General features: G+C 35.8%; 1 protein-coding gene and 1 pseudogene across 1 annotated transcript in view; one reads left to right on the top strand and one right to left on the bottom strand.

Annotated features, from left to right (window-relative positions):
- LOC107754557 (calcium-binding and coiled-coil domain-containing protein 1) overlaps positions 1-4358 on the bottom strand; it is a 17737-nt gene extending 13379 nt beyond the window's left edge. Inside the window, 3 exon segments of the mRNA XM_074560229.1 lie at positions 3151-3253; positions 3363-3522; positions 4285-4358. Of these exon segments, the coding sequence (XP_074416330.1) occupies positions 3151-3253; positions 3363-3494 (235 nt within the window). The 5' untranslated portion in view covers positions 3495-3522; positions 4285-4358.
- A 5684-nt stretch (positions 4359-10042) lies between these two features.
- On the top strand, positions 10043-11097 carry LOC107754563 (homeobox protein Hox-C6b-like; annotated as a pseudogene).
- The last annotated feature ends 4120 nt before the right edge of the window (positions 11098-15217 follow it).

Genomic DNA, 15217 nt, shown 5'->3' on the forward strand with positions numbered 1-15217 from the left:
TCATTTTGCAGATGAGCAAAAAAAATATGGTTCTTTATTATTTAAATAACAGAATACTTCTTTGATACCACAGTAAAATCTAGTAGCATATAGGGATGTAACAATTCACTCAACTCGCGGTGCGATGCGATACGATTCACGATACTGAGTTCTCACTACAATTTTCTCACAATTTTTCTTTTTAACAAAATGAGATTTAAGACAAATTATAGGCTAAACGAAAAGGTGTCCTTTTATTATTTCTCCAACAAAATGCTGCACATTTCTTTGTGAAATTGAAAGGTGTCAAATAATAAAACTAACTTGTTTTTTTAAACAAATCCCAAATCAAATAATGAAATAATACTAATAAAATAAATCTCTTCATATAAACAAACTAAGGCTTTGGCTGTCCTTTTTCCATTTAAAATCAGAGGCAACCACTGCATTTTAATCATGATCCAAACAAAGATGCTAAATACATGTTATTTAGATTGCAATGTGATTGTATAATTTCGAAATTTGAAGCAAAAACAGAATGGTCTGCTTTGTGAATGAGACGCAAATGTCACTCTCTGACAGCAGGTGGCGCTTATGGAACAGCAGGTATTTATAGGCTGCTGCCCCTTTAAGACCGAATGCACGGATCCAATATAATGATGCAGCTCCGAATGCGGGTGAATGATTTAAAACACTTGAATGTTTAAATCGGCAAGACTTAGAAACACGTGCAAACGATCAACTACGATCCGTTTTACCCCTACAAGCTAGTGAACAACGCAAATCAAGGAAGGAATTTTATATCACTGTTCAAGACAGCCCATCGGGCAGGGCGGTCATACATTTTGGTAGCCCGAATGGAAAACACAATAGCCCCGGGATGTCGGGCTAGCGATTTTGTGAGCCCTGTCACGGCTCAACACTTTTTTCCAAACTTGACCTACGTCAAGGTTATCTCTGGGTTCCCCTTCATCCAGACAGCAGAAATCTTACTTCATTTGTTACACATGTTGGCATATTCCGTTACACGTGTATGCCTTCTGCCCCTATAGCTGCTTCCAAAAAATAATGTCCACCATCCTTGCTGGTGTCCCTGGCATTGCCATCTATACATTGATGATGTCAATGTCCATGTCCAGAATGCAGTGATTCATGAGCAATGCTTAAGGGCCACTTTTGCTGCACTCATTCAATATAATCTGACACTTAATGTGGAGAAATGCTTACTTGTGGTACCAGAGATTGACTTTGTTGATTTTCATGGTTCAGCTGAGGGCCATTCGTCATTGTACTCCAATATTTAGGCTACACATCAAGTGCCAGAGCTTGCGTCTGCAGCGAAAGCCATTGTCCCTGCTAAACTCATGCATGAGAGCCATCTCGGCACAGTTAAACCAGGATGGTAAGGATTTTGTATGGTGGCCAGAATTAGACAAAAACATTGAGCAGCTTGTTCAGGACTTTAATCCATGTCTTGTAAGAGGGTAAACTGGCCCACTGGGGCCTTTGCCTTGGCCAACTAAACCTTGGGACCACATTCAACTGGATATCTGTGGTGAACTCCATGATGTGCCCTGTCATTTGCATTGCCTTGTGGTAGTTTATAATCTATACTCAAGTTGGCCAGAGGTTGCACTGTAGGCTCTGTTAAGTCCAGTTCCATCATTGATTTGCTCTTTGCATCAAGTTGCTCTTTGCCACCTGGGGCCTGCCAAGGAACTTGACGACAGACAATGGCCCTCAACTAGTGTCTGCTGAGTTTGCCAATTACATCCAAAGCAAAAGGATCCAACACATACGAACAGCTTACTATCATCCACAGTCAAATGGGGGCGTAGAGAGATTTAATCAGTCAATGAAAAATGGTCTGAGAGCTTACTTTCAACAAGGCCTTGTCTCAGACTCTTCTACACTACAGAGCAGCTCAGCATGCCACAACTGCAGACTTCACCCTCCTATTTCTCATGGTGGAAACCCAGTGGTGTAAGCCAGGGTGTGTGAACAACAGCTCACAGCACAGGGCAGATACAATGCAAAGAAAAATACCTGGTTTCCCAGAATCTTCCTTCTGAACTTGGTGTGGGTTCAGATGCCACACAAGCTCCACACTTTCCTGCTATCTGATTGTTTCTGTTGGCATGTCAGTGATCTTAGGAAAGTACTGTGCCATTCTGGTGTGGGTCACACCCGGGACGCTGTGCTCCCCTGCTTTCATTTGAGTTCATCATTCCCTCTGTTCCCAGCACAGCATCTGACGACCCCACAAGCGACAATCGGGCCACAATCTGCAGCACCACAAGGCAGAACATACCAGACTGCACACTTGGCCTGCACGCTTTCAGGGTTACTTAACATGTTTTCAGACTTAGCTCACTAGAAAGGAAAGGGAAATGTGGCATGCTTAGTTAGACTAATAATTTGATGGTGTTTTGAAGTAAAGTGTTTTTTAAATGAATAAGATAGAATGAATGGTGGTTACTTTAAGGGTTTAGAATGGGAAGTGACACTTGAATGTTTTCACGCAATTCAGTGATGTGAAAGAAGTTGTCGAGAACAATAAAAAGTAAAGTAAGCTCAAGTACGAGACGCCTGTACAGACAGAACAGGGACGGCCATTTGTAGTCGTGTCCAAACCATTACAATCCCATAATGCACTGCAATAGCGGGGTACAAATAATGTACACTCAATGGCTAGAGAATACCCATAATGAACTGTGAGGGTTGTGCATATATACATACATACATTTCTTTTTAACTGATTACTAAATAATTTAATTAAGGTTTATACCTACTAGTTTCCATGGAAGATTTTAAGAAAAATGTTTTCATTTCTACTGGAGCTGCCAGTTTGCTAAGTTTCAAATGATTATTGAACAGCAAGCACAAACTATGCAAAAGCAGCAGCCTTTCCGACGCACTCAGTTTCTGAATTCGCTCATTAATTTTCATTCACTCCTTCAGCTGGACTGTATTAGTGGACTAATGTAGGGAATAGTGAATGATGGTATGGGGGCGATTTCAAACACAGCCCAAGACTTGAAATGGATGGGTTGGAAAAGGGAGACATCCAAAAAAATGTGTGCCTTCAGGAACATGGTTCAGAAACACTGGGATACTGTAAATAAATAAACACAAAAAAATTTGTATATTATATATTAAATATAAACATACAGTGAAAGGTCACACTACAGTTTGCATCTGTTCCTGTTTGATACCCTTCCGGTGCTAGAGCCCAGGCAAAAGTGTAGTAATCATTCACTGTCAGCCATCCCACCTGAGAAACAAGATAGGTAACATAACGTATTTGCTTTGCAGGTTAATCCTTTCCACATATTTTGTTTTGTATTAAATAAACACAATGTTTAATTCTGTACAGGAGTTACCTTAAAAATACCTATCCAGTCATGACTGCTCCAGCTGTTATGACTGCTTATATTTTAGCTACAGTCCACCCTTGTCTGTGAGAAATAGCTCTTGGCAACATCTCGGAAAGTCACAGTTCTGTTTTCCTCCATACCAATGGCTATAAATCAGGTCATATGACTGCACTGACAAAGAGATCAGTCAAACAGTGTGCAAAAAAAAAAAACTTTGAAAACTTGTTTTGCAACTTGTTCAGCATCGAAGCCCATAACACTGCTGTTCAGTGCTTCAAAATAACTAAAGTGGCTGGACAGCTAAATGCTTGACACTGCAGACGACTGCTATTAGATTTCCATGTGTTGTGAAACTGCATGAGAGTGGGGTAACAGCATTCTTTCTTTGAATGTTTACTCAGAAATAGCAGTCAAGTCAAATAGCATGTAATCATCATCGTTTAATGATCTTCAACATTTCTAATCTATTAATTTAATCATTGTATCAGCACTTATATGTAAAACATAACCCTTCAGCCTTTTTGTAAAAATCCATTGTAGTTTTCAGATATAAAATCTTGTTTAGATATATTGACACCTGAATATGTCAGCAAATGTTTTACTTATGATGATATTTTCAGTAGGTAAAAGTCACCCATTTCACACATTTACATTTGGTCGACTGTTTCTCTCAAAGTGATTTACAATGGAATCAAGCCATATGTTTTCTCACTATATATGCTCCCTAGTAATTAAACCCATGACCTTGGGTTTGGATGTTCTACCAATTCAGCTACAGGAACTCCAATCATGAACGGCAGCAAATTAACATTCAAATGAACAAAAACAAAAAAAATATGGATTTCTTTTTCTTTCTTTTTTTTAAATCTACATTTAAAAAGTAACAGGGACACCATAGTTAAAATAGCAGTATAAATTTTATTCTTACCTTAATACAAAATTAGGTTTATCGAAGAATCAGATCACCTGAGATCTCCCACGTATGTGTGCCTATGATCTTGATGAGACTTAAGTTGACTGTGTGAGTGTAATAAACAATAACAAATGCACATGTCAATGAACCGCCCACCTCTGTTGCACTCTGGGAAATGAAGTCCAAAACATTATAAAGCAAAACTTTAATAAAGCAAATCTCTCCCGTGAACTGCCAAAATACAGACAGCACGTTTTATGCCCTGCCAGAGACAGTAAACTACGTGACCACTGTTACACCACAGTAAAGGATGCATATCACTCTGTCCCATAACAGGGACACCATAGTTAAAATAGCAGTATAAATTTTATTCTTACCTTAATACAAAATTAGGTTTATCGAAGAATCAGATCACCTGAGATCTCCCACGTATGTGTGCCTATGATCTTGATGAGACTTAAGTTGACTGTGTGAGTGTAATAAACAATAACAAATGCACATGTCAATGAACCGCCCACCTCTGTTGCACTCTGGGAAATGAAGTCCAAAACATTATAAAGCAAAACTTTAATAAAGCAAATCTCTCCCGTGAACTGCCAAAATACAGACAGCACGTTTTATGCCCTGCCAGAGACAGTAAACTACGTGACCACTGTTACACCACAGTAAAGGATGCATATCACTCTGTCCCATGGGCAGCTTTGGGACTCTCTGATCACTGTCTAGTTCAGTGTTTCTCAACTGGTGGGTCTCGCGAGACCGCTCTGAGTGGGTAGTGGAGTGTATCAAATACAGTCAAATAAACAACAAAAAACGTAATTCTAAATCTTTTTCTGACTTTTATTTCGAAAAGTGTGAAAGCTGTTGACACTTTTTTTTTTTTTTTTGCATTATAAAAGGAAAGTTCACCCAAAAATCTTCAGAACACAAATTAAGATATTTTTTGATGCATTCTGACAGCTCTCAGACCCTCCCATAGACAGCAAGGGTACTACCACGATCAAGGTCCAGAAATGTAGCAAGGACATCAGTAAAATAGTCCATGTGACATCAGTAGTTCAACCGTAATTTTACGAAGCTACAAGAATACTTTTTGTGCGCAAAGAAAACAAAAATAACAACTTTGTTCTCCTCCTCATCCAGTCTGCTGTGGCTTGCCTCCATTTTGGAGAGTATCACGATGCATGCGCGCACTTCCGCTTCATGTAAACTTTGTGAATTGAAATGTAATTGTAATTTTGGAGGGATTTACAATATTTATGTTATTATTCATTTATTCATTTGCCTCAAAGTTATTAATATTTTTTATATAAAATGAGAGCACTGTATCTAAAATTCACTTTAACCACTTACTGTGCGCCCCTATTTTTGAGCATTTTCTGAAAAACGACATACCCAAATAAAAATGTCTGTAGCTCTTGAACCCTATGGTCTATATTTATAAATCTGGTATTGTTTGAAACTAGACACTTGAACCTGCATTTTTTAAAATGTATTTATTTATTTATTTACTTATAGAGATAATTCATGGAAAATTGCCATGCTAGTTGAAGATTTCTGACATCTGGTAGAAAAAAAATCCTATTAAAATGAATGTCATGATATTCCCACTATGACCACTAGATGGCAGCAGGGGATCGCTCATTGTCTCAGTTACCATTTCAACGCCGTATAGCTCTTTTCACAAGTTTTGTGTTTGTAATTATATTTAGACATTATAAAATCACTATTAAAACATTTAAAAATGACATTTTTGTCAAAGTTGAGCATTATTTTGTACTGAAGAATGAAGTAGCAAGAGTTAAAAAAAAAAACTAATTGAATCTACGTGAATCACACAAATGGCCTATTTTGAATTCAAAACTGCAATTTTCAGCTGAAGGTGACTTTTGCATCCTTGTTAACAATCTTCTTAGTTTCTCTCAAATGTAAATCAAAGGCACATTCACAAACATATTGTGTGTCTTTTCTGTTCTGTGCCCCAGAACGTTTCCCTTCTCTATTAAATTTGGTCATCTGTGGCTGTGACAATAATGTGTTGAAGGGTGAGCGGTTGATATGTACTCAGTTCAGTGGTGTGCAGCGGTGTTCTAAAATAAGTTTTTTTTTCCCTTTTTTTTTTTTTTAATCAAATGTAAACTCACGTCCCAGTCACATTTTCTTGGTTAAATAAACATTACTTACATTATCAGAAAAAGTAAAAAAATTAATTTATTTTTTAAACATTCTATTTTATATTTTTACAGTAACAATGTAATCAATATTCTATTTATTAAAGCCATGTATGAATCTCATCAAGTTCGTGTTTTTAAGCATTTTTATTAAAATAATAATTCTATAACGGTTTAAACAATTTTATTTGTGAACTTATTTTCAGGTATTCTTTTTAGTATTTAACTTTTAACTTGGTCTATTTTGGAATTTTTCGGATCATCATTAATCAAAACTCCGTAAATATTGGTCACAGACAGAGATTTCTTTTGAATTTCACCTAGCTGATTACGCACTAAAAACTCCCACAGATCATGTTTTCATGCTATTTTAAGTCTTATTTTGACATAATGGGCGTGGTCAACCTGTCACTTCAATCGAGAGTGACCAATAGAAAAAGGCCTTTCATCCTGGTGAGTAGAGACCGCCCACTGAGATACAGCTTCACTCGCAAGCAAAACTTTTCAGCTCGCAAGCAAATGATTTAGACCTGCAAAAACAGACAGCAGAAAAGAGAGCAAACATTTGTGGTTTCGTGATGAAAAGTGTTTGAAGTGCACAAAGAAAAAGAAAATTTTCAAAGATTTACACGCACTGCAAATAATTGTGTTATCAATTTCTTTGTTTTTGAGCCTAAAGGTTTTTTGTTTTTTTTTTGCAATTTTTTATTTTTTTTATTACAAAATAACTAGTTTTACTCTCAAACACTGTATGTTTGATTAAATAAAAAAGACACAAAATAAACTCCATACATTTTACCTTCATAAAATACAGAGATATTATGTTAAAAAGCGCATTTTAGTTCATATTCATAGTGTCTCAAAACAGAACAGTTGAGTGCATGTTCTTGAGATCATCTTAAGAAGTACTAAAGTATTGTTTTTAGTATATTAAGTACAAAATTAGTGCGTAAAATTATAGCACTTTAAGTAGGAAGTGTACTAAGTGTACTGAAATAAAGTGTATTTTAGTGCACTTTTTTCCGCATGGGATTACCTGGCATTTTCCGTCTCAGTGGAATGTTGTAAAGGGCAGACTCACAGGCGAGAACTGCAATAAAACAATTCTCTGCACAAATTCACTCAACAACAACATGTCTTTCTTTCATTAATTCCAATTTACTTTATACTTTGAGAGCCAGTGGCAAATTGTGTGAAATATTGCTGTTTGTTTTACATGTTGTCATGAGTTCCGTTTTAATCACTAGTATGCAGCAAACAAAATTAACCCTTTCGCAAAAAGTACGGTCACATAAATCATTATGAAGACGGCTTTGATTATAGATTAAAGAGAAAAATTTCGCAATAAACATTCAACGACTTTTATGAAATTCACATGGACATTGATTAATGTAACATGTCATTGAATCGTTCTGGAAAAACAGCTAAAAGAAAAATCAGGTTCGACCTATTCGATTATTACTGGCTGCAATGTGGAAACGGCAGAATGGCTGCAACAAATAAACAACTTAAAATGCAAGATATCCTCTTTTCTTCTTTTTGTATTACAGTTTTTTCGGAATTGCTAAAACACATTTCTTGAAACCATCACTTATTTTCTCATCACTTCTTTTTCATCACTTATAACTGAGTTAGGTGAATATATTGCATAGGCCAAGTGTATGTACTGCAAGAATAGTATTGGGTTACACTTTATTTCGATAGTCCACTTTAGACATTCTATTAACTATAAGTAACTTTGTAACTACATGTCAACTACATGTCAACTAATTCTCATTAATTTGCAACTACATGTCTACTAACTCTCAGAGTAGACAGGGTAGGTTTAGGGTTAGTAGAATAAGTTGACAAAGAAAGTGTTAGAAGATATTAAGCAGACAGTCTACTAATACTCTACTAACTGCTAATTGACATGTAGTTGCAAAGTTACTTACTGTTAATAGAATGTCTAAAGTGGACTATCAAAATAAAGTGTTACCTAGTATTGTGCTGAATATTGAATAGTACTGAATGCTTGTATAGATTCAGCACTTGGATACTGCAAACATACTGCAGTTCAACTGCAAAGGCCAAAAAGGTCAAATAAAACTAAATGAATAGCATGTTATGGTACACTCAAATACTGTAAGTTGTGCAATTGTAAAATCAGGGTCAATGAGTGATTCATTCTGTCTCAGCATCATGTCTTTGTGCTTGAGTCCGGCCTGAGGACTTTATCCACATCACAAGTAATGTTGTCTTTTTTGATAGACAAAGAGAAAAAACCCTCTGGTCTCACAGATCCAGCCTTGATAACACTCTCTAACCCTCACTCTTTCTCTCCTCATCCTCCACTTCTTACATGTACTCTTCCGCCTCTCCTTCTCACATTGTTTCCATCTATTGTTCGTATCATCATTCAGTCACCTGTGCCACTTGTGCACTCTGAACTGGCTCATATTTTGTACAGCTGGTTTGATCACATCATTAGAAACAAGTGTGAACAATACCTTAAAAAAAAGCATTCATTTAAGCGAACCTTGGTATGGTTGCGAAATACTGTAAAATAGAAATATAGAAATAAAAATAGAGTCTTGAAATAGAAATATAGTTGCTTATAAATTGTCCCAGCGGATCACTCAACCACATAAATTTGAGAGTTTTTAAAACACTTAGGCCAAATTCACACTATTGTCCAAAACGAATATATTTCATACAGGTAGCATGTTAATATATTTTATCTCTGTTCCGTATCATTATTTCAAATTTTATACTTAAATATGTTAACAGCATAGCCTAAATATGTTAACAGCTTGCACTCCTTACGTTGTTAGACGACATCGTTGTAAGGCGAATCGTTTTTTTAACCTAACCAGTGAAGCTAGAGCTATTCACTAATTACGTAATTTTATTACTAAATCTTAATCTCGTTTATGCTATAGGGGGTTGGGGCTTGTGGACATAATTCTGTATTACAGGACATTACTCTGACGAGCCAAAAAAGCCAGAAAAAAAGATTAATAGTCTACAAGTGATTTATACAACTAAGTCACCCTCAAATTGATATATAGAATAGATAGATAGATGATAGATACTGTGTGTGTGTGTGTGTGTGTGTGTGTGTGAGTGTGTGTCAGAGAGAGAGAGAGAGAGAGAGAGAGAAGGGCCAAACAGAGAGGAAAAAGAGAATCAATAATCAAAATATCTCAATATAAGTGGGCGTGCATGCGTTATGTTCTGCATTTTGCTGTAACAGGGCACAGAAAAGCCAGTCTTATTTTCGCAATTTTATTGATGTTTCCTGTTTTTTTGTTTTGCTTTGTTTTGTTTTGTTTTTTATTGGAAGGTAAGTGGTCAGCTGACATTGTCATCTCGCCCATTAGGCTGCGTACTCATTCTCTGCCGGTTGTCCTGAAATAAATTATAAAGTATTTATGCAATACTTGTAATTAAAGACAAGAATAAGTGTATGTGAGAGAAAAAGAAAGAAAGAGTGCGTAGAGAGATTGGGGAAGGAGTGAGAGAAAAGGTGTCTGCTTTTTTTTTTTTTTTTTTTTTTAAGGAATACAGTGATTATCTCTGTTATTTATGGCAGTGTAATATTTATACTCCATTAAAATGTGATGGTACTGGATGGCTATGCCAGCTGTCCCTCTGCTGTGACAAACTATGACCCGGTGCGACACTTCTCACCGTATGGCGCTGCCGTGGCCCCAAACCGGATATACTCCAACCCGTTCTATTCAACACAAGAAAACGGTTTGTTCGGGTCCAGCCAAGGACCATTCGAGTATGGATCAAATGTGTTCTACCAGGACAAGGATGTGCTTCCAAGTTGCAGACAAAGCCTAGGGCAAACACAGGGCTCATTGACCCAGGATTACGCTTCAGACCAAGGCAAGACTCTGTCTCAGGAACCAAAAGGAAGTATTCAAATATATCTGTGAATGAACTCGCACAGTGGTGAGTACAGAAAAAAAAAAAGATGACTTTATTAAGGGGCGGACTTTGTTTTTACGACTGGGAAACTCACGTTTTATCACCCCATAAAGCACTGAAGAAATGTCTTGTTGACCTGCTCTAAAAGCGCTTTGTCATTAGAGGAACTATTGCTTTGCCAAACAAATCTATTCATTACAAAAAGAATGCGAAGAAGAGGATCATTCTCCGAGAAGTTTAAATAAATCTGCTTAGTGGAAGGGGACAGAGAACTAATGTTTAGCTTGATTAATATAATGTGGGAGTATGTCAGCTGTCTTTAAAATTGCATTAGCAACTTAATTTGAACAGTATATTTTGGAGCCTTTTTTGCTGACTTTAACCAAACCATCTCTTTCCTAACAGGAGTTGGCTATGGGTCTGACAGACGGCGTGGTCGCCAAATCTATTCGCAATACCAAACTTTAGAGCTAGAGAAGGAATTCCATTACAACCGTTATTTGACAAGACGCAGACGAATCGACATTGCCAATGCGTTGTGTCTGTCGGAACGCCAGATTAAAATTTGGTTTCAGAACCACCGCATGAGAAGGAGAGCAATCTCACATCCACCCTCAATGACAGTGGCTCGGTAGGAGCTGGCCAGAACACGGACAAAGAAGAAGAAGGGGAAACGGGAAGAAAAAAGAGCATAACTGACGGCCTTATCACCTTATTAAAAGGTCAGCATTCAATCTGAAATAATGTTCTACTACCTGATAACTACCTATCGAACTTTCATAATTTACACTTTATTAACACACACACACACAACAAAATATTTTTTCAATTAGATGCGATGCGTGTTTTGTCTCTCCTTTTCCCCAAATTGTGGAAACTTGTTTATTTCTAGAAATGGCATTCTTATAATTACACATGTACAGTTAAAAATCAGACAGCTACAAAATCTTTTTCCTCAGTGTGTTTTGATTTGCTCTTGAGATTTTCTAAAAGCATATAATTTATTCGGATATCTTGGATATTGAGAAGTGCACATAAGGGGCTATGGATGCAGACTTTGACCAAAGTTACGGAAATTTCAAATATTGCGCTACAATAATTTATTGTGCATTATCATGAACTGTAAAACAGGTAACATTAAGTGCATTGTAAATGTTTGTAAATATATTAGATCCAAATACTTTTGATGAACATTTGTGTAGCTTTGCGTAAAAAAAAGTACTGTTTTATGCATTCATTTTCTTCGTGTTCGTGTAGAAACAATACGGTGTAAAAACGTATTCTCAGATTTTGTTTTTCTTTTCAAAATTTGGAATTGTAATGTCTAATTACTTTTTCTTAGGGAATTAGTTATTATTAATTAATTCAGGTTTTGAGAGGACTCGAATCGGAAAATTCGAAGTCAACCTGTTTAGAACTGATTTCAAATTTTAATAGTTTACACCTTATCAACGGCCGTCCAGCGAGACGTTAATGTCCGTGTATCTTAACAATCTGACTATGTGTATTTTCCTTGGCCACAGGTCAATACAATTATGATAATTGGTAAGCTCCTAGCGAGGTAACGTGATCTTGGCAAGGTTTGACTTTAAAATTATACGACACCAGACAGTGTATGTCTGCCATTCTTCTCGCTAGGACATGGAGCTATAAAATTGTCTCTTTTGTTGACGGGATTATCAATTTATGTGTACAGTAGTAAATTTTATAACAGCCATCAGTTGCTCATAAAGATGAAAACACTGACAAGACTAAATTTATGAGTGTAATTGAGTGTAACTGAATAATCACACTTCTTAAAACATCATGCAATGATACATGTTGTAAGGACACAATTAGTTGTTTTATAAATAGGCATAAATCAATATTTTATATTATAATGATAATGATAAAGTGTGTGTGTGTGTGTGTGTGTGTGTTTGTGATTTATGAGGACACAAATATACGGTTTGTACAGTATAAAACAATTACGCCTATGGAATGTCCCCACAATTCACAAAAACAAACATGTGTGTGTGTGTGTGTGTGTGTGTGTGTGTGTGTAGGGTACAACATGTACCAAGTACAACATGTTCCTGGATCAACATCCTTGTCGATCCTGGAACAACATTCCAATCAACCAATCAGAATTGAGGGATACGTTTTCAAGAAATGTCAGTTTTAGGCTTACAATCAGGGTTAGATGCTTCTACACTCTTGTTATTTCACTCTGATTTTAGGAATAAATTATGGGTAGGGTTAGGTTTAGGGGAAGGGATTGGGTTAGGTCTATATTTTTGGACAGTAATGTTGATCCAGGAACATGTCTTTCTTGCCAAAATCACGGCGACCTATTTTTTCTTAAATGTTTTACAAAAACACTGTTATTTTATTGGTATTTATTGTATTATTATTGTGAAACATGTAAAATGTAAGTCTCTTGCAGTTAACCATTAGCTAACAGCACACATGCATGAGCTAATGTAACTATCACTGTATCAACAACTACACAGTTACTGCCTTTAAATAAAGCAACATGCAGCATTACATCGATGTTTCTTCTCCAGGACTGAAGCACAGACTCTCTTCAGCACAATGGTGACCCACAAAACTCAGACAACAGAAACCATTTAAATCCCAACAGAATATTAAACACTCACAGATCTCTCTAGATCTCAGCATCTTCACTTATTACAAACCAGTCTGACTTTTTTTTTCTTTCATACTAAATTTCTTATTGAGAATTAACAGAGGTTTAGATGTTGTAGTTTTATTGAACATCATAAAGTTTGAAGTCACTGTTGTGGACAGAAGCGTTTGCTTTAGTTGTGCCCTTGACTTTTTAACATTAGTTTTTCTCTGACTGCTGTAATTGTGTTTCAAAAGCACATTTGTTAAAACTAGCGAGAAAAATCCGATCAGATGAAGTTGGGTGCTTATCAATGAGGATGCTATCATCTTATAGTGGCCTGATTCACTGATCTCATCCAGAGTCTAATCTGTGAGTATATTATTTAGATTTAGCCTATTAATTTAACATTTTTGTAGTCCTAATATGTTTCTGCATAAAATCCTATTCTGCTTTGATCATTTGAAGGTTTGTAAGTCATTATGCAGGAATTATTTGCACAGGATCATGTGTACTCACAGACATCAAGAATCTGCGTATGAACTTCAGCAATGGTGACAAACGACAAAATATTCAGATAAACAGATCAACTCTGAACGTCACAAAACAGATTTTTGTTGTCACCATTGCTGTGCTGATTCTTGGTGTTTGTGTGAATCAAAAATACACTTCAAAACACTTTCTAATGAATTTAAACCAAATAAAAATCTGAATATCCAACTATCATAACACCCAAGACTTCTGTAAATAATGCAAAACTAACAGCTAACACACTCAGAGACCCTGGATGAGGTCAGTGAATCAGACCACTGTATGATGATTGAATCCTCATCAATAAGCAACCCATTTCATTTGATCAGAATTTTTCTTGCAAGTTTTCTTATTACAAATGTCCTTTAAAAGTCCACAGTTACAGCAGCCAGAAAAAAATGAAGATAAATGTCAAGGGTCAAGAGCCCAACTAAAGCAAACGTTTATCTCCACAACGGTGACTTCAAACATTTTTATTTTCAATAAAACAACATCTAAACCTCCGTTAATTCTTAATAAGAAGTTTTGTATGACAGAAATAAAGTCAGACTGGATTGTAATAAGTGAAGATGCTGAGATCTAGAGAGATCTGTTATTGTTTAAAGGGGTCATATGATGCGATTTCATTTTTTCCTTTCTCTTTGGAGTGTTACAAGCTCTTGGTGCATAAAGAAGATCTGTAAAGTTGCAAAGACTAAAGTCTCAAATCCAAAGAGATATTCTTTATAAAATTTAAGAGTCAGCCACACCTAACCCCTTTAATGTTTTATTGCTGACAGTCATGTGAAGTTTTATTTTATTTATTTATTTATTATTTACAGAAAAGGTTTTAACCATAATTATATTTACATACACTGTTCTCAGCTTATCTAAATAAGGAGATTTTACGTTAATTTTATGGGGGGTTTTTTTGTTTTTTTTTGGCAGCTGTTGCTGTTATTGTATTAATTATGGATTTTTTTTAAACTTTACATATGTAATTTAAGAAATAAAAAAATACTGTATAAAAGTACAAATTATTGCTATTTGTCATTAATGTCATAATACTTAAAATAACAGCCGAGTATTTAATTTAGAGATAATTTAACAGAGTTTAGACTACATACAGTTTCAGTATTCAGAATTCAGTACATACACATAGTTGCAGACTTTGCACTCTTCCGTGCCTCTTGTTAAGGAACATGTAAAATGGCCCTTTACGAGTTAAATTTTCTACATTTTTTCCCACAGTATGCCCAAGGATCCCTATACATTATCATACAAAAATATTTTGTCTAAATAGGCTTCCTGCTATGTAGTTTAATCCCATTTGAATAATTGAATGAACAGGTAGAGAGCAATGTTAAGTTGGCCGATCACTTCATTTAACTGATGCATAAAACATCATGCAATGAATTTATAGGCTACTAATCGAATGTAATTACTAGCGATTACAACATCAAGGATAATAACCTTCACTTATGATTTTAGCCATAAGCCATACGCTCGCCAAAAACTCAGAAGAATAGCCTACAGGCGGCCAGAAACAAGCTACAGGGTCCTTCACCTACCGCGAGTGAAGGCACGGCCTCTACTTTGTGTTAGACCATATCTTCGTTAAGTCAACTTAATTTGAGTTGAATTACTAAATTACGTTTATATATATATAAACGATTTATATAAAAATGAATTATTAATTATGAATTATTAAAAAAATTATTAAAAACAATAAATAAATAGT

The sequence above is a fragment of the Sinocyclocheilus rhinocerous genome, unplaced genomic scaffold (genome assembly GCF_001515625.1).
Source record: "Sinocyclocheilus rhinocerous isolate Xijiao unplaced genomic scaffold, SAMN03320098_v1.1 scaffold2006, whole genome shotgun sequence".
Classification (NCBI taxonomy): Eukaryota; Metazoa; Chordata; class Actinopteri; order Cypriniformes; family Cyprinidae; genus Sinocyclocheilus; species Sinocyclocheilus rhinocerous.